The 27,017-nt window shown below is 31.3% G+C and overlaps 2 protein-coding genes across 3 annotated transcripts in view; one reads left to right on the top strand and one right to left on the bottom strand.

Moving 5' to 3' along the window:
- LOC139487708 (reelin-like) overlaps positions 1–25,515 on the bottom strand; it is an 80,848-nt gene extending 55,333 nt beyond the window's left edge. The window contains exons 1-16 of one of the 2 annotated variants that reach the window (XM_071272720.1): positions 25,319–25,515; positions 22,348–22,469; positions 20,891–21,119; positions 19,752–19,980; positions 18,608–18,678; positions 10,125–10,230; positions 9,274–9,370; positions 8,675–8,726; positions 7,374–7,473; positions 6,293–6,749; positions 5,620–5,771; positions 3,590–3,741; positions 2,600–2,718; positions 2,035–2,255; positions 723–851; positions 242–348 (exon numbers count right to left, since the gene is read on the bottom strand). In XM_071272720.1, the coding sequence (XP_071128821.1) occupies positions 242–348; positions 723–851; positions 2,035–2,255; positions 2,600–2,718; positions 3,590–3,741; positions 5,620–5,771; positions 6,293–6,749; positions 7,374–7,473; positions 8,675–8,726; positions 9,274–9,370; positions 10,125–10,230; positions 18,608–18,678; positions 19,752–19,980; positions 20,891–21,098 (2,200 nt within the window). In that variant the 5' untranslated portion in view covers positions 21,099–21,119; positions 22,348–22,469; positions 25,319–25,515. Of the gene's footprint in view, positions 1–241; positions 349–722; positions 852–2,034; positions 2,256–2,599; positions 2,719–3,589; positions 3,742–5,619; positions 5,772–6,292; positions 6,750–7,373; positions 7,474–8,674; positions 8,727–9,273; positions 9,371–10,124; positions 10,231–18,607; positions 18,679–19,751; positions 19,981–20,890; positions 21,120–22,347; positions 22,470–25,249 lie in introns of both variants that reach the window. The other variant, XM_071272709.1, reaches the window with a different exon arrangement.
- On the top strand, positions 11,952–14,261 carry LOC139487723 (uncharacterized). The gene is made up of 2 exons (XM_071272760.1): positions 11,952–12,082; positions 13,744–14,261. The coding sequence occupies exons 1-2, from the start codon at positions 12,013–12,015 to the stop codon at positions 14,154–14,156; spliced, it is 483 nt and encodes a 160-aa protein (XP_071128861.1). The 5' UTR covers positions 11,952–12,012; the 3' UTR covers positions 14,157–14,261.
- Positions 25,516–27,017: the final 1,502 nt, after the last annotated feature.

Here is a 27,017-nt window from a genome sequence, read left to right as displayed (position 1 = left end):
AAACTTTTTAATGTAGGAGATTCTTGTGTGAGTGTCAATATTTGATATGCTGATTATGAAGTATATTCATATGGAAGCGATTTATATTGTAAAATTGTTCTACTAATGTTCATCAAAAGTATCCAATTCAGTAAAGTACTTGCTATAAAAACTTGGTTTTCTTTTACAATATTTTTGTTCCATACATAATAGACTTAAAGACCAATCAAATTTTCATACAGAGATATTTTTGTCAACAAACCATTATCTATAGCCCAGTTGGGTTCTCTCCTATTGGTTTGTCTCCATCTGAATCTGACATGAGGTGACATAGCAGCATAAGGTAATGGCAAGGTCATTTTTGTCCACCTGAATAAAAAATTCTTTCAATTATTAATATATAAATCATATGAATATTTGGGTCCTTTCATTCAGGATTGGATTAAAAAAAATCATGATATAGAAATTGCAATGTATTTTGGATTCCAAACTTTTAGTTTGTACCAAACTTGGTAAAGATTAATCCATAAACAGATATGATCAGCACTGAAATTGGTATCAGTGTAAATTTTTATGGATGTCATTAATTGCCCACAATAACTGCAGCAATCCTTTTATCCCTCTTATGGCTAGACACTTTCAGTTTTTATAAATACCATCTTCTTATATATATTTATTTCATTTCTCACACAAAATTTTATGTTATCTTCCTCCCCATTAATTCATATTATAACATCACAAACCTTGGAATATTTACAGATCCATATGTTGAACTGATTGGTTGATGGTTACCATGACAACTTCCTGATAAACATGGTGTATGAAGACGATGCCATGTTCTTCCATAATCAGAAGAAAATTGCAAATCTACTCTGTAACATAATGTAATCTTTTAGTACAATTTGGTCATTGATAAGTAAATTTCTTATTAATGACCTATTTTATAATATTCTATTATACAAATTGAAGATAATATAGACTTGGATTTTTTTTATTTCTATTCAAATATATACATGAAAGTGTATTCACTATATTGTTGTGTACAACATTAATGGAAGCATATCAGGAAATATATTTCTAATCAGGAAGTTAAACCTCATATTAGAAAACTGTCAATACTATGAATTCACTGAATTTAGTTGATTATTTGTTATGTTTTTTAGAGAAAAACAAGAGTTTTCTGGTTTCATATTCTCTTATCAAAGCAACAAATAATTGCATTTATTTGAGAAGTTACAATGCATCATGTATTCAGGGATTAATGTTGATACAACTAAAGTTTCTTTTCTGTATTACACATATCTATAATATGGTTGTTGGACCATAAAAAATAAACAGCTGCGCCATGAGTGCATGATTCGCCCGTCATCTTGCGTGTAAGTTTTACACAATAATCATAAATAGTGTCTGAGATACAGCAAGACATGTGAAAACACACAAAAAAACTCAATAACTCTTAAATAAAATTTTGAATCATCACCAAAAGGTATACAGATCTTAAAATTAATATAACTAAGACGTGTGTAAAGATTTAAGCAACAATCGTATATTTGTTTTTGAGATAAGGCGTGTCATGTAAAAAAAACCTCCCCCTTTTTTACAAAATACTCAATAACTCAAATATGAAATTTTGAATCATCACCAAAAAGTATACTGATCTTAAGATTAATATAACTGAGAAGTGTGTAAAGTTTTAATCAAATTATCATAAATTGTTTTTGAGATACAGCGAGACATGTGAAAAAATACATCCCCCTGTTTTAGTTGCAAAGTCCCATAACTCAAAAAGTTTCAATCTTATTTTCACCAAAAAGTATACAGATAGTTTAACCATCATAAGAAACAACTATATAAAGTTTCATGCAATTTGGATAAGTAGTTCTCAAGTTACGGTGCGACATGTTTACGTGGGACAGACGGACGCCTGACATAAATTTTGTATACCATAATACGTCCTGTCAAAATTTTGATGGGCGTATAAAAATTGGGCACTGTTTATGAAATTACCATCCACAATTACAACAGCTGATATTATAGCATTATAAACAAACTTACTTGTTAGCTTTAGGATCATTGCCACATTGCATATTGAGACCAAATTGAATTGTTTTGTTTTTGTTCTGACTCAACCCAGATGGCTGATGTGTTAAAATCCTAACACCATCTAAAGCCCAGATGTCTGTGTTAGGTCCATGATGAAATTTTTGTATCCAACAAAATCTGGCCCAGGATATTTTGTGGTCACCAGTTATTGGAACAGATACAAGTTTAGGTTCCTACAAATGAATTACAGATCATTGTCATTTTTCAGGGGATCTGAATTTGTTTAAGTCCTTTAAGAGTATGCTCTTGACTATGGTGTATTAAAAAATGTTTCAGCCTTTTTGTCTTTAGTTTATTTTTGTTCTATTCTGAAAAGACACCTTCTTGGTAAAGGACAAAAATGATTATCAATATTGAGTATACAGATCCATCTAGCTTTAACCATTAATGAAAGTACTATTGAGTGATGAAAATTATAGCATTTCAAAATATTAATACCATCTAGGAAAACTAAAAAAAGTTTCAGGTATATTGCAAATTTTGGAAAACACAAATTATTATACATTTACTATCATACCTGATAATACTCAAACTCTAATCTCTGGAGTACATATGTGTGATCATATTTATCTTCTAGGTAAACTAACACATCAATTCTGTCAGACTTAGAAATATTACCATTACAAGAACCACTTCCTAAAAAACAGCAATAATTGTTTTGAACGTTATTCTTAATTTAGGGCACAATAATAAAAGTTGTAGTGTTATGTTAAGCAGGCACTCTTTGATGAAAATGTATGGATGTTGATTTTTTAAAAATAATTATTAGGTCAATATTCTGTGTTTGGTGAGGGAAATACTTGAAACAATAGTTTTTTCTAGTATATGCCCCAATATTTATTTACTTTGAAACATGTCCTTATTCAGTACCATAACTTTATAGTTCAAAACATGTACCTCAATATAGTAGTATGTTGTAGTGATGGGGTACTTCCAAACTATTTTAGTTTTTTTAGTATTTTAGAACAATAATTTTACAGTAAAAGATTTGAACTAAAACAATAATGTGATAGGAAATTGTCAAGAAAGTGCAACAATTTTAAAGTACTATCCTAGTACAAAAAAGTTTTTGTATGAAAAATGTACTATGCATTAAAATAATTTTAAACTGTAACTTTTTAAGTACAAATCCATTATTGTGAAATAATGGTACTGAAACTGACGAATTTTTCAACTTGGCTATATCATGTGTAAAATAATACAAGTGTTTGGTAAACAGGAAGTTGTTGAGTGATGAATCTGGAAACGCATCACACAGTATAACCGACTTATATAAACCCTGATACCAAATTTCAGAAATCCTAGTATTGTAGTTCCTGCATAAAATGTGACAAAAATATTCATGTGACGATGGACGGACTGACGAAAGGATGGGTGGATGGATGGATGGACTGACTTACTGACAGATGGACAGACAGTATACCCCCACTTTTTAGAGAGGGGGTATAATGAAGACAAAATTGGTCAAATAAATATACTTCAAACATAACTTGTTTTGTAATCTTACCTAATCCAAGATAGAACCTAATATTTCCAGCCGATCTAGTGTCCATATAAGGTGTACAAGCCTTCCTATCACCAGAACTGTCAAACACTAAAGAATTGGCTTGATAGATCTCTCCACAGGTCACATCAACCCTTCCACCATGGACTTCCCATCTGTAATATAGATACATACAGTACAAACTAGTTTAACTTTACAATATTTATATCTGACTAATTCTAGTTAAGGACATTGTCAGTAATTTTTTGCTTATTTCCACATTTTTTATTATTTGAATAACATGTTTTGATGTATATTAGATCATCTATGTTGAATCATTGATAACTTAAAACAAGAGTAAACACGCTGAAATGTCTCACCTTCTTTACTAATCATTGATATTATGTTGATAGTCCTAAAAATCAAGCTTTACTACAACTGTCCCATAAACTTAACATTAACCAAGATAACTAAACAAAGACTAATGAACCATGAAAATGAGGTCAAGGTCAGATGAACCTTGCCAGGCAGACATGTACAGCTATCAATGCTTCCATACAACAAATATAGTTGACCTATTGCTTATAGTTTAAGAAAAATAGACCAAAACACAAAAACTAAACACTGACCTCAATGAACCATGAAAATGATTTGAAAGTCAAATAAAACCTGCCTGACTGACATATAGATCATAAAATATTTCCATACACCAAATATAGTTGACCTATTTCATATAGTATTAGATAAAAAGACAAAAACTCAAAAACTTAACTTTGACCACTGAACCATAAAAATGGTTATGGTCAGATGACATCTGCCCGCTAGACATGTACACCTTACAATCATTCCATACAACAAATATAGTAGACCTATTGCATACAGTATGAGAAAAACAGACCAAAACACAAAAACTTAACTATGACCACTGAACCATGAAAATGAAGTCAAGGTCAGATGACACCTGCCAATTGGACATGTACACCTTACAGTCCTTCCATACACCAAATATACTAGACCTATTGCTTATAGTATCTGAGATATGGACTTGACCACCAAAACTTAACCTTGTTCACTGATCCATGAAATGAGGTTGAGGTCAAGTGAAAACTGTCTGACAGGCATGAGGATCTTGCAAGATAAGCACATACCAAATATGGTTATCCTTTTACTTATAATGAGAGAGAATTTAACATTACAAAAAAACTGAACTTTTTTTTCAAGTGGTCACTGAACCATGAAAATGAGGTCAAGGACATTGGACATGTGACTGACGGAAACTTCGTAACAAAAGGTATCTATATACAAAGTATGAAGCATCTATTTCTTCCACCCTCTAAAATATAAGGCTTTTAAGAAGTTAGCTAACACCGCTGCCACCGCTGCTGGATCACTATCCCTATGTCGAGCTTTCTGCAACAAAAGTTGCAGGCTCAAAAACCTGGATGTTATAAGTCATATGAAGCTTATCTAGGTGATGACTACTTTAAGGTGACTTCTTTATGTCTATTTTAATTATGTGGAGCAGGATCTGCTTACCCTTCCAGAGCATCTGAGATCACCCCCAGTTTTGGTGGGGTTTGTGTTGCTTATTCTTTTATATGTTGTGTCATGTGTACTATTGTTTGTTTGTTTGACTTTTTCATTTTTAGCCATGGCGTTGTCAGTATATTTTTGATTTATGAGTTTGACTGTCCCTCTGGTATCTTTCGTCTCTCTTTTAATTAACTTTTATGGTGAGGTAAAGATAAGCCAACATTTAAAATGTTTTTTTTTCAGAATGCATGAAATTTTCCACTGGACACTTAACAATCAACAACAACCGTGCTGTTAAATACCAAAACTCAACCAAAACCCTCTGAGGATAATGAACGTCAAACTTGTTCTAAAAAAGATAATTTTGAACAAATAAGAAACTTCCTGACATGATTTGATTATAGTGAATTAATTTCTAATATAAAATGAGATGTGGTATGGTTGCCACTGAGACATATATCCACTATATCCACTGGGATAGTGGTGTAACAACACAACACAAGAACAAACTGTAAATTTACCCTATTTGTTCCTTAAATTCAAACTGTTCCTCTAGAATCAGGTCTGTTGATAAATCATCTGGCATAAGATTAAGGTCCCTTGTAACAACAAAATTGGCAGTTTGATTCTTTTGGCTGAAGTACATAGCATTGTTATCTGATCTGCATTTTTGCTGTAAAACAAGAAGTGTTAGTTAAGAAATTGAAATATCTAATTTGAGTGCAATTATATCTAAACTGAAAGTGCTTCTGGATTATTATTTATGCATTTAAGTTTAAAAAACAATTAATTCTTTCAATATCTAAGACTTTTCTTGAATCCTTAATCGACTCTTAAATAATATCTTATTGTCAGGTTTTTATTGTCCTTTTCAAATAAGTGTTATACAATATAGAGATGCAGTAAGAAGTTAAAAAAATATAAAGTCTTGCTAATATATGTACATAATCATGTTCAGCTTTATACTTAAAATTGAACTTTTTTTTATAACATCAAGAAATTTAGTTGAAAAGGATTTAATTGGACTAGCCCATAATTGGTGATATTCCACTTGATTTTGCTCAATGGCTGTTATTTGTGGAAAATATTGTTTTTTTTTCAGACAACAAGAAAAAGATATGTCTAGCTAATTATTTGTTTGATATTTGGCAATACATCAAAAAAAATATGACAAGTGACGTGAGCATTAATTACCCTGATATTAGCTCCTGGGAAAAACAACCATTTACTGGGATCTACTGGATCAAAATCTTCATGTAGTCTGGTAGGTAAATCATGAAAGTTTACAATCAGGACATTATCCATAGCCCAGCAACTTTGAAATGTTGGCACTGGTTTATCTCCCCTTCCAATTGGTTGGAATGGTGGCAGTGTTTGAATTGGCCGATTTGTAACTATGTTGTTAGTTATTCTGTAAATTGGTGCTATACTTTCTGTAGTTGATTTGATGCCTGGGTTGGCTGAAACAACCTCTGAACTATTGTTGTCAGTGTCATTGGCTGTGTATGGGCCATCAGATAGAATGGATAAGTATTCATTGCCACCATTTACAAATTCTGCTGATTGTGACCATTTAAAACAAACACTTTCAAGTCTTGCTTTTTGTGGAAGTGGTACTAAATGTACTTCTGAATCACTGCTTGTTGGTGACCTGCATTATTATCAAAATGAAAGATATGATTAAAATACAATCAGGTAAAATCATACTGAACTAATAAGATCACTTGTAAAAAAAATACTCTATTGCCTCTCTTTTAAAGGTCACTTATCTGCCACGTAGAGGAGAGAGACAACAGAGAAAAGTTAGCCTTGGAAAAATCTGAAATAAGGTATTCATACTATGATGATATAAATAATTACACTAATGCTATGACAAGACTTAACACAGTCTATTTACGCAAACTGCTATTGGGTGCTTCAAATTAAAGAACAGTATTTTTTTTCCAATTTCAACTTTTCCACTATTGATATCTATTTTTCCTCAATTCAATACAAAATTGTATAGCTTGAACATTTTTGTACTTTTGATTTTAAACTGAATAAAATACATTGGTATTGTAGTCTACATTTGCAAAGTTCTCTTTCTCTTTAAAACACAATAATATACAAGGTCAATGAAGCATAAACATTAGGTCACAGCAACCAACCCAATTTTGAACCAACTTTTTAATCTATTTCTGAAGACAGAAATTTTGGAACTTAAAGTTTGATATATTGCTTTAGGTTTGATGAATTATACATAGTAATGATAAAATCTCTGCATTAAAGTCCTTACCAAACTCTGTCAATCTCAACCCAGTTAGAACAACCATTAAGTCCAACAGATATTACTATATCTCCATCCTGATGATGCTGGTTAAAACATTTCCCTCCAGCTAAAAAATACAAATGCAAAAAGTTATTCACAACATGTAAATGCAGTCAAAACTCAATAGCCCAAAGACCATTGTCTTCCTTTCTACACCATTCTCTGTATGTTGAATGTTGTCAATTATTTATAGCTGTGATTGCCTTCAAAAACTAATAAAATGTTGACACAGAGATGTGTCTTGCCTGTAGGGAGAAAATTCAGAAAAAAAACCATTGACACAGAGATGTGTCTTGCCTGTAGGGAGAAAATTCAGAAAAAAAAAACCAATCTGAGGGACAGCAAAATTGCTCAGTAATTCAGACAGGACCTGAAACAAACTGAGTTGAACTGATAGTAATACAACATTATACAAAATATCAATCAGAAGTAGTTCTTATCAATCTAACTTGAGAGAAATTGGACATTGAAACCAGTCAATTAATTCAAACTCACTGGACCATAACCTAGAGGGCAGGGCCTAAAAAATATTCATCAAACTGATATGTACTGATAGTAACGAACTTAATTGAAAGTATCATTGATCTTTCACAAGCAGTGGCTTTCAAACCGAATAGAGCAGAAAACTTAACAATTGTTGATGCCCAATTACTGCCTTAAAAGCAACTGTTAAACCTATGTCTCGCATTCTGCGACTTTCGTTGAAGGCAAGACAAAAAAAGGAATATTAGTCCATCATAAGACACAATGATGCTTAAATATGTTTTATTATATTTCCAATTTTACTGGTATAAATCTTTTTTTTATATAAATTTCACATCATAATGAACATGTGTCATTTTCAAGTTGATGTGACGTGACCATAACTTTATGGTCAATGCAATACAACTTTAAAAACTTTCAAAACTTGAACTAAATATAGGAAAGATCACTAAATAGAAAAAAAAATTATTTCTGTATATTTGAAAATACATTATATTGACTATATCATCATAAAAACAATTCTAATACTTTACAAACAGTAACTAGAGTTCTGAGTATTAAATATTTATGTATCTAAAGATCTATAGTAACATTCTTTTAATTACTTGTACATATACTGCATTGATTCTTTGAACAAATAACTTCTGTTTTTAATCCTTGACGAAGGACAAAACCTTTCTTGTGACACATGTAACATAACAATATAGGACCTCTGTATATCAATAATTCAATCTTAAGTAACAAAACAAATTTGCAGTAGTCATTAATGTTAAAGATTTACTTACACAAAGTAAATTGCAAAACTGCTGCAGTTGATGTATTTAATGGTACTGTAATCTACAAAATAGAAAAAGACTCATTTTTATGAATATCATTACAAGTATATAGTTGCAAGTATGTTGCTTAAATTCATTGTCAGGAAATATTTATGACAAAAAAGTCAGCAAGCAACAGATTTGGCCATATGATACCTCCTTGTGTTTGTATTTATGAATCTCTATACTAATGACTTAGTGGCAACTATCTTTAAATACACCCCTTCTTACACACATGCCTGAATTTGTCTTATCATCTCATTTTTTTCGTTTAAGTAAGAATTTCCACAGCAGCAGTCTTACCAGCCAAAAAAAATTATATTGATATAACTTCTATAGGTGGGGTAGGATGAGAATGAGTTAAGATAAAATTGTGTGATGAGGAGGATCGTTTTTACTATTTCTCATATTTTGTTACTATTCAAAGACAAATTGTATATATCCTCCAAAATATTGAGATTAATTCCTAAACAAAATGGCTAATAATAACTAATGTGACTTTTCACAATGTTCATTGCATTCTAACTTTATGAAATATATTAAATGTTAAAATATCTATAAATACTAACCATTTCCCTGCTGCCTTTCTGATCACAGAAAGTCACTGAATATCCATACATCACTGTGCCACATTTCTTACTAACTTCTACACCATCACTAGATGACCTAAAATTATAATGTTTTTCATTAAAGATCATTTAATAGAAAAGATAGGATAATAAATCCATTTCGAGTTGACTGTCAATTTCCCCTATGTGAAAATATTTGTAGATCTTGTATTGCTGATCATTTTATATCAATTCTGTATCAACCAAGGTTTTCACCAAAAAATGCAAAAATGCTTAAAATCATCATTAAAGGGCATTAACTCCTATGAAGTGTTGAATGACATATTTGGCCACAATTTAAGTCATGATTATTTATCGTCCTTCCCTACGCCTATATCATCCTGCTATGTAGCTCAGTAATTCTTGTATCAAGACTTCAAAACGAGGCATTATCAGCGACCTCACAGGGTGAGAGGAGAAGTTATCAGCGACGTCATAATGCGAGAGCAGACATTATCAAGATTGCTTTTGTCAAGCATAAAACTGTCTTAGGGAGAGTGAAAAAGACCAGTAATAAAAGGATAAACAGATAATTGGGTTTTCTTCATATAGATATCGTAAAATATTAGCTTGACACAATGTGAAACTTTTTAGCTCATTCGCTATGCTCACTCGCCAAAAAGGTTCACATTGTGGCTCACGGCTGATATTTTACGATATCAATGTGTAGAAAACCAGATATAATCTTTACTTAGTTGTTTCTCTTGTCTTGTTTATACATACATCTGTGAAAATTGTTTAGAAATAAGTTTGACCATATTTCTATCATAAAACATACACTACAAGGGACATTTCATACACTTAAAACTTACCACATATTAGAATCAAGGTAGGGACTGGAATCAAAGTCATCTCTCAGCACTATACCCTGACTTTCTTTACTGGCTAAATCTGGTCTCAAGGGAGATAATGTAGGTGCTGTTAAATAAAGTTAAAATGTGTTTCTTGAAAAAATAATATAAATTATACAGCAAATAAACAAAAAAATTTGTAAGAGTTTTGTGGAACCCAATGTCTCGCCTAATTTTGCTGTTAATTGCAGGCTCAACAAAAATAAGGAAAAAAATTAATAAAAATATTCCTCTCAATACTATCTTTTGATTGTAAGAAGCTTCTGTCCAAGTTTGGTAAAGATCCAGGATAGTTTATGAATCTAATAAATGTTTCAAAAACTTTAACTGCAGACTGTATCTAATGTTAACTGGAAGAAAAACTGAGTCCATTTATAAGAAAATACGGATAAACAGGTACAAAAATTTTTTAAATTCCTCCTAGCTTTTGATCATAAACAAGCTTCTGTCCAAGTTTGGTACAAATCCAGGTTAGTTTAAGAAAGTTATTAAATATTCAAAAACTTTAACCACAGAGTGAATATTTATGGACGCCGCACTCAACGACGCCGGCAGAATGTAGGATCGCTATGTCTTGCATTTTTGACAAAAGTCGAGCTCAACAAAAAGTAGATAGAACTTGTTTAAAAACACAAACTTCTTTTGGGGTAAATTTAACACAATTGAACCAAATATTTCTTCATCAATCACATGGAAAACTAACAGTATTGAAAAAAAAACCAATGTCCGTTTCCTTTCACATGTACTAGATCAAGACCATAGCATTGCATGCATGTTTGTGACAAAATTGATCTAGCTATGATTTTTAATATTTGTATTATCATCTGATGAACTCGTGCAGTGAATTTGGTATATTAGTTTCTCTGTTTCGATAAGGTTATGTCTGAACCAGTCCTTTAAAAAATAAGAAGATGTCCCATGTTGATTGATCTGGAAGATGGATAAGCAAAACACAATAACAGGTATCCTCATTCAGTACTATAGATGTGTCCTTTATTCATTTTGAGGAACACAGAAATAAATTATTTGTAATCCATCTTACTATTTGTTCAGCAAAAAGTTAATGTAAAAACGATTTTTTATTCACCAAATTCATAACAATAATTATAGATTATCATTGATCATCTCAACGAGATTGATTTTCTCGCTTGAGCTGGGACTGCGAAAGTGAGAAAGGCACTCGTGTTGAGATGACCAATGATAATCTGTTTATCGCTATTTTACCTATGACGACGTTGTCAATTTCATGTCAATTTCGTTAGCAATGCCACGTGCTTGCTTAGTGTCTAGCGATAATTTTCCATCTCAAGCAAGTAGCATATGAAAATTATCACAAAAAAAGATCAAAGGAAAAATGCACAAAATAGCGATAATACTTAATACAGCTATTTTGGTTGGTTGAAACAGTCTTCAACACAAGATGGAATACAAAGGTATAAGGTAACAGAACATTCTAGAAAAGTTTTGTCCACTTTGCATAGGTATTTTTAGCATTAATAAAAACATTGCAATAAGTTTTAATTAAAATATATAATAGACCCATGTCTTGTGATCATCTCAAAGATTTTATTTGATATGATAGGTCTATAATACATTTTTTGTTTTTTGAAATCCAGGAAAAATCAATTTATACACATGCCTTTTGTTCACTCTTCCATACAATTTGTACCTTATATATCTTTTTTTCAGCTCAAGGTGGTTTTTTAACTTCACAGCATGTAACACTACATGAACTGCAGTGCAAAAGTACTTATAAAAACTAAACATATAACATGTTTGTTACATCACAATATAGATTTTTAAACTTGTTTGACATATCTAGTTGAATACAAACCATAGACCTGTAAAAATGATGATTCCAGCATCTTGTTTAACATTTATATTGCTATTTTATGTAAAAGCAAATGCAGAATTTCAAGGTAAGACTCTTGCTATTCACCAACCCTAAACAATATCTTAAATGTTTTTATTATATAATGGCTTTCCTTCAAGTGTCAAGGGGCTAGGTTCTGTAGTGTTGAAAGACAGAAAAACAAGATAAAACAAGAATGTGTCCATAGTACATGGATGCCCCACTCGCACTATCATTTTCCATGTTCAATGGACCGTGAAATTGGGTAAAAATCTAAATTGGAATTAAGATTAGAAAGATCATACCATAAGGAACATGTGTGCTAAGTTTCAAGTTGATAAGACTTCAGCTTCATCAATAACTACCTTGACCAATACTTTAACCTGAAACTTGCACTTTTATTTTCTATGTTCAGTGGAGCCTGAAATTGGGGTCTAAAGTCTAATTTGGCTTTAAAATTAAAAAGATCATATCATAAGCAACAAGTGTGCAAAGTTTCTTTCAAGTTGATAAGACTTCAGCTTCATCAAAAACTACCATGACCAATACTTTAACCTGAAACTTGCACTTTTATTTTCTCTGTTCAGTGGAGCCTGAAATTGGGGTCTAAAGTCTAATTTGGCTTTAAAATTAGAAAGATCATATTATAAGGAACATGTGTACTAAGTTTGAAGTTGATTGGACTTCAGCTTCATCAAAAACTACCTTGACCAAAAACTTTAACCTGAAGCGGGACAGACGGACGGACGCACAGACCAGAAAGCATAATGCCCCTCTACTATTGTAGGGGGGGCAAAAAAACTCTGCTAATTTATGTTAGACAAAATAAAATATCTCAAGATAGATAATCTAAAAATTAAAAATATTTGTTAAAATATGAAATCTTGTAGGTTTCCTGGCTTTTTTAACCTGATATAACTAGATGTAGCCTCAGTTACTGCTCACTCAGTTATAACCCCTCTCTTTTTCAAAGAGAAATGGCTTACCAATATGAAGCTTGGCACCAAATACCATGTAAACCTGTTTTGTAGATGAAGAGAAAATTTATGACAGAGAGGTATTACAGATGTATACTTAGATACATTAAGATCCATTGCCTTGGGGGAGAGGGGTTATTTTTTGAAGACCACCCACTGCTTCACAACCTCATTTTTTTCTGTTCAAAGGTCTTACATATTATGCTCCTCGACTTACAATTCTAGCATGTTTTTCTAAACCACTGAGTCATGCAAATGTACACACACAAAATTAAAAACAAAACAACAATGATATAAGCTTTTATTTTTTTTTTTCAGATTTGAGTTTGTCTCTTTACATACAAAATGTATCTAATTCGACAAATTACAAATATTATAATTAAAGTTCTGAATTTAGGGGATTTCAAGTAAGAGTTTCAAAACTCAACATGGTTCATCAATTCAACTTGTAGATATAAGAAGATGTGGTATGAGTGTCTTTGAGACAACTCCCCATCCAAGTCACAATTTGTAAAAGTAAACAATTATAGGTCAAAGTATGGCCATCAACACAGAGCCTTGGATCACACTTAACAGCAAGCTATAAAAGGCCCCAAAAATTACTACGGTAAAACCATTCAAACAGGAAAACCAAGGTCTAATCTACATATAAAATAAGAAATGAAAAACACTTATGAACCACATCAACAATTGACAACAACTGTTAAGCATTTACTAAAAATGTTTACCTAATTTTTGTATCTTTTCCCAGGTGAAGAATTTGTCAACCTAGCCAAACAAATGATTGCCTATACTGCTAACCAAATTCTACAGAAAGAAGAAGAATTAGCTCAAGCTAATACAAATTTAATTCCAACTCTACCATCAGTTAAATCCATTCCAAATTGGATTATATCTAATGAAGATATGTTAGTACAAGCAATTGAGAATGCTACTATATCAGACGATCCGACAATGTTGAATGAGTATGAACTTGCAGCAAATATGGTGGGTGTTATTGCCAATGAGATCACAATCCATCAGAGAGAACTTAATGATCTAAATCAAGGATTATTCGTTGTAAATGCATTCAACAATCCTGCAATTTCATGGGTGGCAACATGGATTGAATCACAGAAAGATAACTTTGCCGAAGCTGTTGTAAATAATCTAGGAAGAAGATGAAAGGAGATAAACATAAATCTCCAGATAGATATACTCACTAACTGTTGATAAAAATTTGAGAATAAAAAGATATACTGTTGAAAAATGATTTGAGAATAAAGTATCTATAATCATCAAATAAAAACAAAAAGTATTTTGATATTCACATTGTTTAATAGAAGGATTGCAAAAAAGTTTATCTTTTTTTTAATTAAGAGTACACAAATTATGCTATAATTGACTATAAAAGGACTCTTACTTTCAAATTTGGACAAGATTGAAAAATTGTACTGGTACAAAAAAAAAATTTTTTTTGAATTGACATAATAATTCACAAGAGTACACCACTAACATAATATATATATAAGTTATATATCTTGAAGATCAAAGACTTTCTACAGGTGTCATATAAACATAAACTTCACATAATAAATGATCCATGAATTTAAAATGAGGTCAAAGTCAAATGGTCCCTTTTAGATGGATATGTACATCTTACAAGAATTCAACACACTGAATACAGCATGCATGGCCTATTACTTAAAGGGGCACTAGCTGTCAAATTCATGGTAACCGATTTGACTCAAATTCTCATATTTGGTTCATAACGATGTAAAACATTTATCCGAACTATCAAAAGTCTAAAATAAACAGTTTACAGAGCATGAGGTAGATAATATATAGGTTCGTTTCCTGTGTATTTAAGTCCAGATGGCATCTAATTAACTATCGATTTGACCTTAGATGACCATATAAGCGATGTAAACAAAAAATAAAGATACGAGTAGATTAAACCAACACGTACAATTGGAATTTTTTAGGTCTGTTTGATTTTATTTTATAGATTAAACATAGATGTTTCTCATTGTTTTTAACCGTATAAGAATAATTTTATGTGCATCGAAATAGTAATCATATGATTAACCGTAGTTTCACTTTCATTGTTAACATTCTTTTTCTTTAAATAACCAGTACACCTACAATGCATACGTTGTCAATCTCTAGCTAGGGGTTAACTTGAAATTCACACGAATACGGATTCAAAGAGGTCGACTCACTCATTCACTTGCAAGTGAATAACTAATTATCAATGTTTCTTAGCGTAATTTGACAAAATTGAACCTTTTTGGCAGCAAAAAGTGAATTGTTATTTCACTATTTCACTTTCATTATTGATTGAACAGAAAAAAATCAAACTTTAGATTTTTTATATATCTCGTAGCTAGTGCTCCTTTAAAACATCTGTGAAATAGACTTCATCACATTTACCATGAAAATAAGGTCATGGATTGACTAAGAATATTAAATGGATATTTACCCTTTTGAATCATTCTAGACCAAATACAACAAAATGTATAGCTGACCCTCAATGGGCACATGTTGTCAATGAATAAAATTTTGCATACTAGAGGTAGGGCATCTGATAGTTGGAGTGGATATCTTCTTTTTATACACATGACAAGGGTGTCAGGATATAAGGATTTTTTATTTTATTTTCAGGATGTAAGAAATAAGATAATTTTAATAGTTAAATGAAGTTACAAGATTTTGGTAAGGAAACACACGATTTCAAAATAAATCAAATTTTTTTTGCCACTCATTGCTGTAGTTATGGGGACACTAAAATTGAAAGCTAAAATCCAGAAATCACTATAAAATCATAGTTACTGATATAAAAGCGAGAGGAGGTAACTGTACAGTGAAAGAGGAAAGAATGATTCATTGTTATCTATAGAAAATTACATAATAAAAGATACAGAAAATCTTTTTTTATCAACATAAAATTTATAAGACAGAAAACTAGTTCATATCTTCCCTTTGCTTTACTATTTTAACATTTATTGCAAAATATTATGAGATCATTCTTACATGAAAATATTAGAAATTCAGAACTCAGTGAAAGACATTACTCAATATAATTTGTGTATAGGCTCTAATGTCCCATACAACACTGAAAAGGGAACCTGTTTATAAAAGAATTAAATTCTTGTAAGTACTGCTTATTTATAAGAATTTAATATTTTAGTTGAAACAAAAAGTTGATTCCTGAAAAGATAGAAAATCCAAGGAAGATTCTAAAAGTTTAGAGTAAAGAGAATAAGTTTGTCATAAAACAAATTTAATATGTAAATCCTGCCACACATGCGAAATCCATAAAATTACAGAAAATTACTTGCTTATACATGTTTTTACATTATTCCTTTGTTAATATAAGATGTGGTACAGTTGCCAATAAGACAACTTTCCACCAAAGACCAAATGACCTAGCAGCTAAAAACTAGAGGCTCTAAAGAGCCTGTGTCGCTCACCTTGGTTTATGTGAATATTAAACAAAGGAAGCAGATGGATTTATGACAAAATTGTGTTTTGGTGATGGTGATGTGTTTGTACATCTTACTTTACTGAACATTCTTGCTGTTTACAATTATCTCTATCTATAATGAACTTGGCCCAGTAGTTTCAGTGCAAAATGTTAGTAAAAATTTACAAATTTTATGAAAATTGTTAAAAATTGACTATAAAGGACAATAACTCCTTAAGGGGTCAATTGACCATTTCGGTCATGTTGACTTATTTTTGTATATCTTACTTTGCTAAACATTATTGCTGTTTACAGTTTATCTCTATCTATAATAATATTCAAGATAATAACCAAAAACAGCAAAATTTCCTTAAAATTACCAATTCAGGGGCAGCCAAAAACTGCATTTTACCCCTATGTTCTCTTTTTAGCCATGGCAGCCATCTTGGTTGGATGGACAGGTCACCTGACACATTTTTTTAAACTAGACAACCCAAAGATAATTGTAGCCAAGTTTGGATTAATTTGGCCCAGTAGTTTCAGAGGAGAAGATTTTTGTAACAGATTACTAAGATTTACGAAAAATGGTTAAAAATTGACTATAAAGGGCAATAACTCCTAAAGGGGTCAACTGACCATTTCGGTCATGTTGACTTATTTGTAAATCTTACTTTGCTGAACATTATTGCTGTTTACAGTTTATCTCTATCTATAATAATATTCAAGATAATAACCAAAAACAGTAAAAGGAGTAGGTCCGGTAAGACCCCTTTTTGGCCCCAAAATATAGCAGTTTTACAAAATTGTTAAAATGTAAACTTTTATTTACTAATTGAACAGTAGAATGCTTCTGTTACATAAATATGGGCTGTTTTTTGACAATACAATGCACATATATCGGGTTTAAGCACCATTAAGTCATGCTAAATCACTGAAATCTTCACAATTCTAGCATTTTAGTCAAATTTTAGACGGTTTTCGTGTAAAACGAAAGTGGCCACACCCGTGTTCATCCTTAATATTAAAATGTAAGTTGTATTTTATGATAATACATAACATATATAAAGGTTGAGGATGAACACGGATGCGGCCACTTTCATTTTTGACAAAAACCATCTGAAAAGTGGCATTTTTTGGCATATTTGGTAGATTTTTCATATTTGAGCTTAAATTGGATCGTTTTTAATGACAAAATCAGTTAAAATCTTTCACATAAACTATTTGAATCAAATAAAATAGACGCTTAAGTGTTTAAAAAGTGGTCAAAATCTTTCTCAGATGAACCTGAAATTTGAGGCCAAAATCGGTCCTTACCGAACCTACTCCTTTCCTTAAAATTACCATTTTAGGGGCAGCAACCCAACAACAGGTTGGCCGATTCATCTGAAAATTTCAGGGCAGATAGATCTTGACCTGAGAAACAATTTTACCCCGTCAGATTTGCTCTAAATGCTTTTGTTTTTGAGTTATAATCCAACAAGAATGTGTCCCAAGTATACAGATGCCCCACTCGCACTATCATTTTTTATGTTCAGTGGACTGTGAAATTGGGGTCAAAACTTTAATTTGGAATTAAAATTAGAAAGATCATATCATAGGGAATATGTGTACTAAGTTTCAAGTTGATTAGAATTCAACTTCTTCAAAAACTACCTTGACCAAAAACTTTAACCTGAAGCGAACGGACACACAGACGGACGAACGCACAGACGGACGAACAGATGCACGGACGAATGGTGGCACAGACCAGAAAACATAATGCCCCTCTACTATCGTAGGTGGGGAATAAAAACTGCATTTTACCCCTATGTTCTATTTTTAGCCATGGCAGCCATCTTGGTTGGTTGGCCGGGTCATCGGACAAATTTTTTTTAAACTAGATACCCCAATGATGATTGTGGCCAAGTTTGGTTTAATTTGGCCCAGTAGTTTCAGAGGAGAAGATTTTTGTTAAAGTTAACGCAGGATGATGACGGAGGACAACCGACGCCGGACGCAAAATAATGGGAAAAGCCCTTTGGGCCAGGTAAGCCAAAAATAAGTCACCATACAGCCTTCCTGTGCTTGTCACAAGCAACCTGTCCAAGCCTGAGACAGTATGTGTTTTTAGTATCTATTTAACACAGTACCTATCATCTTGAAACCAGAAAAAGTATTAGCATATACCAACCTCCTGCTTCACAGAGCTGTAATACAGTTATATCTTTATACAGCAACTGTTGGCCTAATGTTGCAGTGGCTCTGAAAAATATGTATGATTTCAAGTAATTTTATTATATTCAATGGTACAGCATCATTTTCACTAACTAAATGGTATGACACAATATGAGAGAGTCATTGACTTATGTATACCTGGGCCACGTTCAATATTGTAGCTGTAACGTAGATTTTTGTCTATTGTTCTAAATAGATATTGATAGCAGCTATGTAGCCGCTACCTAGCTGCTACGATATTGAACAGGACCCAGTACATTTTCACAAGCCATTTATTATCCTAAATTTTTAGGAGTAGAAAAGTAATGTGCATCATCATCAATAAGTCTTTGATAATATGTTAAACTTTGATCGTCATACAAAAATACATACAAAAATGGAAAAACACCAAAATGAGTCGCTGTTAATAAGTTGGCATTAAAAAGCTTAATGTACATATGTATTTTGTTTTCCACTGCTTTTATCAAGTGTAACTCTGTACAGAAGTTAATACATTTTGCCCTGGTTTCTAAATGATATGCCTTTTCTTGTGTCTTTGTTAAAATAAGTGGCAATCCTGTTTATAATTGCACTGTGCAGGTTTTTTATTATGTATTTGGATGCACAACAAATGACCTTAATCAGGAAAAGGTAAAGTTTGCACACAAAAATGGTTTACTCACACCAAATATTGTGCCTTAACCAAATCAGGCTATCTTGATTTTATTTTCCTGTTTGAATGGTTTTACGCTAGCCTTTTATAGCTTGCTGTTTTGTGTGAGCCAAGGCTCCATGTTGAAGACTGTATTTTGACCTTTAATGGTTTACTTTTACAATTTGTGACTAGTGAGTTGTCTCATTGGCACTCACACCACATCTTCTTATATCTATCTATGTTGTTTGTTTTTTAGAGAGGTAGGTAGTGTTGTATGTTTTTTCAGAGATGTTGGTGGTTGATGTGTATTGTATTTCTTGGAAATCAAACTACTATTAACTCCTTGGAATCAATTTCATAATTCATTCTATAAGAATTAACTTTTCAAATATCAATTCCGAAATTTGTTCATACAAGGTTTAGCAAAAATAATTTTCAGTTGGGAAAGATATTTTTATGTACTTACAAAAAATTAACACATCCTGTTCCCCTAGGGGGAGCTTTCCAAATAAATCTCATCTCATGTTCTGGTTGATAACTGATATGTGAGAAAACTATGGAACACATAAGGTTTGATCCTGATAGTTGGCGATGATACACACCATGTGACTGTGAACGTAGTAGTGCATCACTGTTTATACTGTACAATCCCGTCAATAGAAATCCATCAAAATTTAAACTGGTTTTTATTGATACTAAAATCAAAATGGTAGTAAATAAAACTGTAAACCAAATTGTATCAGCCTTTTCATTGAAATTCATTTGATCACTTTCATTCATTTGATTCCTAGATTGACAACTCTCATTGTTAATGATTAAACAGTCACTGCTAGATATTAAATTATTCTCTTCATTATTATTGTCAAGAAAATGTTCTAATATTTATCTTCAATAAATCAATTAACTTTTTCATCATAAAAAATATTTAAGTACAAAATAAAAGCATAGTAGTTCCTTTGATATTTACACAGTCCTAGAATATTTTTTCTAAAATTTATGTACATGTACCGGTACCATGTAAATCTACATCATTAATATCCTTGTCTAATTTATTCATTTATTTACAAGGCATTCAACTTTAGAAATCTCTTCTTCAGTAGAAAGAAATTTTTGTTTCCTAAACCTTTTAATTTTGATGCATTTAAAAATGTTTGCACTGATAGCCAATTCAAGCACATTAAATTATAATTCATGATTATTTTAAGGCTTTTCATCAAATTTCCAATTAAAATATCCATTTGTTTGAAAAGGGTATACTGTTTAACAGATAATATGTTCAAACTACAATCCATCCCCTTTTCCCGATGTGAACAACCAAATTAGGTTTAGAATTATCAATGGGGTTATACTAACATGAGCGATCACGGGTGCCACAAGTGGAGCACGATCTGCTTACCCTTCTGGAGCAATCGATATCACCCCATTTTTTTGGTTGGGTTTGTGTTACTCACTCTTTCATTTTTTTTATGTTTTGTTGTGTGTACTGTTGTTTATCTGTTTGTCTTTCCTGTTTAGCCATCATAAGCATTGTCGTTTATTTTTGACTTACGAGTTTAAATTTTCCTTTGGTATCTTTCGCCTCTCTCTTAAACAATAAATACTTACTGTTATAAAACTGATCTGGTGTGTAGTATTCAGGATTGCCCTCAACCGACACACTAAGAGCTACTTCCCCTTTGTCAATTCCTCCAGCTTCCTCATTGTTACCATGGTAATTACAAAGAAAAAAGAATGGCTCCATGTATGGCCGAAAACCAATCACTGGCCAAAGAAAGGTAGCCAACAGAACAATATTCAAGAGTATCTTTTCCATAGCACTTTAGTATAATATCACCTGAAATAGAAAGATCAAATCAATTCTGTTGTATTATCTTCTGTTTTACAATTTGCTCAATAAAAAATTCTGACTTGTCCATGGAAAATTGATTGGTGTATGGAAACAAATAATTTTAGTACTATAATAATAATAAACAGGTCAGGGAATATAATGTATGTATCAGGGACAGTGTATGGAAATATAAACAGTCCCTTGCATAGTAACATGTTGAACGACTTGTGACCCAGCTTCTTAGCTTACAACATTAGATGTACTTAGTTTTGTGTGTAAATAGAGGTGATTATATTGTGTTTAAATGCATAAGTTTCTATTGAATTTTAATAGTATTCTACACTGAAAAGTGGATGGTCTGATATTGGGCAGTACTGTACAGACTAATTAATAGAGTCATCTGGACTTCTCTTATCCGACAGCAAAAACCTATACTGACAAGGCTTTTTGGTAGTGAAGGTTGTCTAAATATGCACCCATTTCTAATTATAAGGTCAATGGTGTATTTTTTCCCACAATTCATCAAAGTCAATCCATTTCATAGAACCTATTTATTTGATGTACCTGTATTATATAATTTGTTCTCGTCCTGAACATGCATGCCTTTTTTTACCAATCAATGGGTCAATCACTTATGATATATTCTGACTTAGTTTTTTCTTTCTGTATATTGTTTTCAATATGGATCGATTTTAAGGAAACAAGCATAACTTCTTCATGTCTTGTTTTGTTGCATCTATTGAGGAATATTTAATTAAAATTTAAGATTTACAACGGTATATTTTTACCAAAATCTTTACTTTTGCAGTAATTCTTTCTATTTATTCTCTTTTCTTTATTTTTTTTTTTGCTCATTTTTATCTATTCTGATTACCCCATCAACACCCTTATTGGTGATATCATGATGTCATACACATGTCACAATCAAGGTTTTTTTCATTTTGACCAAATGTGCTAGGAAGAAAAAGGGCGAGCATTTTAGAGAAACAAACTGGAAGAATATGGATATTATCTATTATTCTTACAATTATTTCCTCAAAATATATTGTCTTGATGTGGTTTTTTGCTTTTTTTGCTTGTTTGTGCTTTAACCTATAAATGACTGACTAGACCTAGTGTTAGAGCAAACATAATCATGTTTCATTAATAAACATGTGTAAATTCTAAACCTGTTTTTACATTAAACCAAAAATAACTAACTTTGCAATTGCAATAGCTAAGCTATTAGACTTACAATTCACTTTCAGGTGTTTTTCTGTAAGAAATAAATAACTCTTCTGTATTCTTGACTGTCTTTTGATGTTCTAAATAGGATTGTCAGATTCTTCCCTTTTCAGACAAATTTTGCTGTAACAACTGTCAATCAAACAATCATAGTGATATTATTGGATGGCTGCTCATTTCAAGACCACCTGACTCTTTACTCCTGATACACAAGCATGCCTTGCACATGCTCAAACCAAAAGCATAAAATCTATTTTAGTCTCAAGATGTATATTTCAGCATGCAAACTTGAAGATTCTTTGAACAAACACCTGCTTCTATTTTTATCACAGGTAAAGAACATTTGCACTTTTAACTGAGTCAAATGTACTTTTATAAGAACCATGTTGATTTCTTTCCAATGAAATTGTTTTGACTGGGGAAGTGTGATTAGTTTCAATAAAAACATTTTTTTTGTAAGATATCAATATCATATTTACTTAAAATAAAAATAGTTTATACATGTAATAGACTTTTATCATTACATTTACAACAACTTTTTGATTATTTTACATTCAATACACTGTTTATTTGTCATTTATTTTGTACATATATACAAAATATACATAACTGGCCTGGTCATTCATTTTTGCAAGGATGAATATGTTACTATTCTTTAAAATAAATAGTAAATTGATTTCTATTAATTATATATATTTATTAACCAACTAAGTACATTATTGCCAACAATGACTGTTTATTAAAAATTACATATTTTCTGTAATGGCCCTGTTTTTCTGTAATGGCCTAGTTTTTTTTCTGTAATGGCCCTGTTTTTCTGTAATGGCCCTGTATTAATGCCCAGTTTGTCTGTATGAAGCCCAGTTAGGGTTTTATAATAAAGTTAATAAAATTAAGAGTATAATACCTTTTTGTATTTTGTTTAATTTAGTAACCAGCAACCAACATTAAAGAACCATATAAAGGGATCACTGTTCATTCTGTTTTTCAACACATAACTTTTTTCAACTTAATATCTTGGATATTTGGTATATTTAAAGCTTATCATGAGTATGAAGTACAAATTATTTTTTTCAAACTAAACTGTCATTAAAAGAGTAAGAGTTGGCAGCAACACATACACTTCTGTTCAGTTGGTTAAGAAATGGGTGTTTTTATAATGGCCCTGTTATACGTTGCCTCGGTCAGTAATAATTAATGGATTTAAACAGATTGGATGTCTGTAATAGTCCTCGGCGTTGCCTCGGGCCATTACAGACTTCCTCGACCATTATTACAGACCTTGGACATATAACAGGGCCATTATAAAAACACCCATTCATTAATACTATAATATATATATATATTTGCTCACTGTTTATCTTTAGTTGCTTACATATACATCAAGTAGTCTCTGACAAACTGACATATAAAAACAAATTAACAAAATAATATTTCTTCTTCAGTGAATGAATTGAAGTAAGGAATAATTTTAAAAGAAAGTTGATTGGTATCAATCATTTCAAAAGCATTGTATTGTAAAACAAGCTAAAATATTTTTTTATTTGATTTTTAAAGCTAATTTTTTTTCTTTAAATTATTATTTTACCTCTTGAAATGAGATGGTATACAAGTGATATTGAAATGAGCATGAGTAAGATTAATATAAATTTGGAAATAAAAAACATTTTCAGTTTTTTTATAAAGACATACGGAAGAAAAATTAACTAGGGCCAACTTTTGTAAAAAAAAGCAATTTTACACTATGTACAAATATTGTTTCAATCCTGCAATTTACACCGAACTAGACTATTTACCGGGTTTGTAATAACATGAGCTACACAACGGGTGCCACATGTGAAGCAGGATCTGCTTACACTTCAGGAGCACCTGAGATCACCCGCAGTTTTTGAGTTGGGGTTCGTGTTGCTTAGTCTTTAGTTTTCTATGTTGTGTATTGTGTTCTATTATTTGTCTGTTTGTCTTTTACTTTTTTAGCCATGGTGCCGTCAGCTTATTTTCGATCTATGAATTTGACTTGTATCTTTCGGCACTCTTTTACACCCAGCACTTCTAGCCTTTAATAGTTGTTTAAATCCAAATTCTTGTCTCTTAATTTTTCTTAGAAATCCACCGTTTTAAATGTTGAGTGTGAAGATGACAACAAAATGAACTGTAAAATGAACTGTTATGCAATAAAAAAGAAATATTCACATTACTGCTTAATTAACAAGGAAGTAAAGTAACAGGAGACTTTGTATGTACAAGTACAAATATATAGTTCGGAATTATTTGTACAATAGTTTGCTGATTGCAGTATAAAGTAATTCACACAAATCATTCTTGACCACTATTGGCACAAAGGACAAAGGACTAACAAATGGACGCACAGACGGAAAAACATAATGCCCTAAGTGGGGCATAAAAATTCTAATTTTGGGTTGCTCTCTTTTTCACATATACACCACATCCACTTACAAGTCAATACAATAACCATATATGTAGCTACATACAGGAGGTACTAGTCAACTCCATCTCCATAAATCCTATTGTAGACAGTAGCAATTCATTACGGACCTAATTTATATATTCAGATTTATCCTTATATGTCTGCATTTAAACAAAAATCTCTAGTTGAGTATTCATATTTCCAAGCGCTATATGTAATTATGGTTTTTAAACTATTACTTACCAAAATAATAACATATCCAGCCCTGTATCTATAAGAAATTACTATATTTCACTTAAAATTAAACTTTTACTTATGTAAATAATAAAAAAAAGTGTGAAACAACCCGAATTCAGTGTAAGTATGGATTCTTCCAGGATATAAATATATATTGAATTCTATATTTTGATTTATATATACAAATCTTTCTCATTAATTACTATTCAAAGTAAGATTTTTCAATCATATAAAAAATGTTACTTACCAAAATCTACAATAATCCTGTATCTATAAGAATTAAATATATTTCCAGTAAAAAGTCACATTTACTTACGTAATTAAATAAAAAAAATCACATGTTGCAATTCCAATTCAGCATAAGTACAGCTCCTTAAGAGTTACTGCTGCTGTCGACTTCAGTCTTTTGTTTTGTAATTATTGTACACTTCAAATGTCACCAGTCTTGCCAAGAGGGTAATTAGGCAGCTGTCGTGCAGTTGCAATGACGTATGTTTGTCAAATTTTCATGATATTCTTTTAAACTACATGTATTAATGCATATATTTGAAACATGAGAGCAAACAATATACTTAAAGGCATACTTCACAGCTCTTGAAATTAGATATATAATTACAAAATATTCATATTCTTGACTTATTCCTGAATATAAAATGTATAATACGTTCTAACATTATGAAGCTTACATCATTTATTTTTGCCAGTAAATTGGTTATCTGAACAGATAAGAAATGGTGAAAATAAAAGCAACATTTTATTTCCTACTGTGTAGTGATGTAAATGAAATTCTTGCTAGTAATAAATAACAACTTATCATTCAAATGTAATATTTCTATAATTTAAATTCAATGTTATCACATTTTTCAATTATTTTTCAATTAAATATTGACGTAACATTTATAGCTATTAATATTTTTGGAATATCAAGAAACATCAAAATATTATCATAAAACCTGGTTTTGAATATAATGTTTTCTTCTCTGTCTATGATATATAGACTAAGTAAACTTTTATCTATGGTAGATGAGGAAGACCCAATAACATTCACAAAAGTGCACATTCTAAGTACAGTATCACATGATAAACTTAACATTATCAATGATTCCTTAAAATTAAACAATGAGGTCAAGATCAGATGAACAAAGACAGACAGACACACCTTACAATCAACCCATACCCCACAGGAAGTTGACCAATTGCTTCTAGTAAACAAGGAACAGACCAAACTATGGAAGTTTAATGCTGACCATTGAACCATAAAAATGAGGTCAAGGTCAGGTGAACCCTGCCAGAAAGACATATACACTTTACAATCATTTCATGTATTAAATATAATTGACCTTATTACTAAACGTATCTAAGAAACCAACTTAACCAGTGGAAAACTTAACATTGAACGTTGAACCATGAAAATGAGGTAAATCAGATGAACCCTGCCAGACAGACATGTACTTCAACAGCTTTTCCAAACACCAAATATGTATTGGTAAATGATTTATTGCTTATAGTTTCTAAGAAGAGGGCCTTTTTACTGAAACTAAACATTGGCAAATGAAACATCAGTCATCAGGTCATGGTAGGATGAACCATGCTAGACAGATAGGTTCACCTTACAATCACTCCATACACTCAATTTAATATTATTTGTTTTAAGAACCTTGCCTTCTCCCTTTTCCTATGTTAATGAATAATTATGTGAAGAGTGTGATCTGTATGAAATATACAAGATGAAAGGAGCCTTTAAACAATTTAACCCTTTCCTCCATAATGATGCCTTTTGACATCCATGTAGTGCCTCAGTTGAAATGTCTTTCCAAAGAAAAATCTGTATCAGACTTAATAAAATTTATAACTTATATAAAAAGGATATTCAATAGAATATCTGACTGGAATTTCATTGATGAAATATTTGTTTTCGCAATGCATTGATACTTTAAACCTGATGATATTGAAAAAATCCTATGCGAATCAAGTATGTTAAAAAAAATATACCATGGAGGAAAGGGATTTAATAC

Source organism: Mytilus edulis, chromosome 1 (assembly GCF_963676685.1).
Source record: "Mytilus edulis chromosome 1, xbMytEdul2.2, whole genome shotgun sequence".
NCBI classification, from domain to species: domain Eukaryota; kingdom Metazoa; phylum Mollusca; class Bivalvia; order Mytilida; family Mytilidae; genus Mytilus; species Mytilus edulis.
This window is presented reverse-complemented; position numbering and strand designations above follow the sequence as displayed.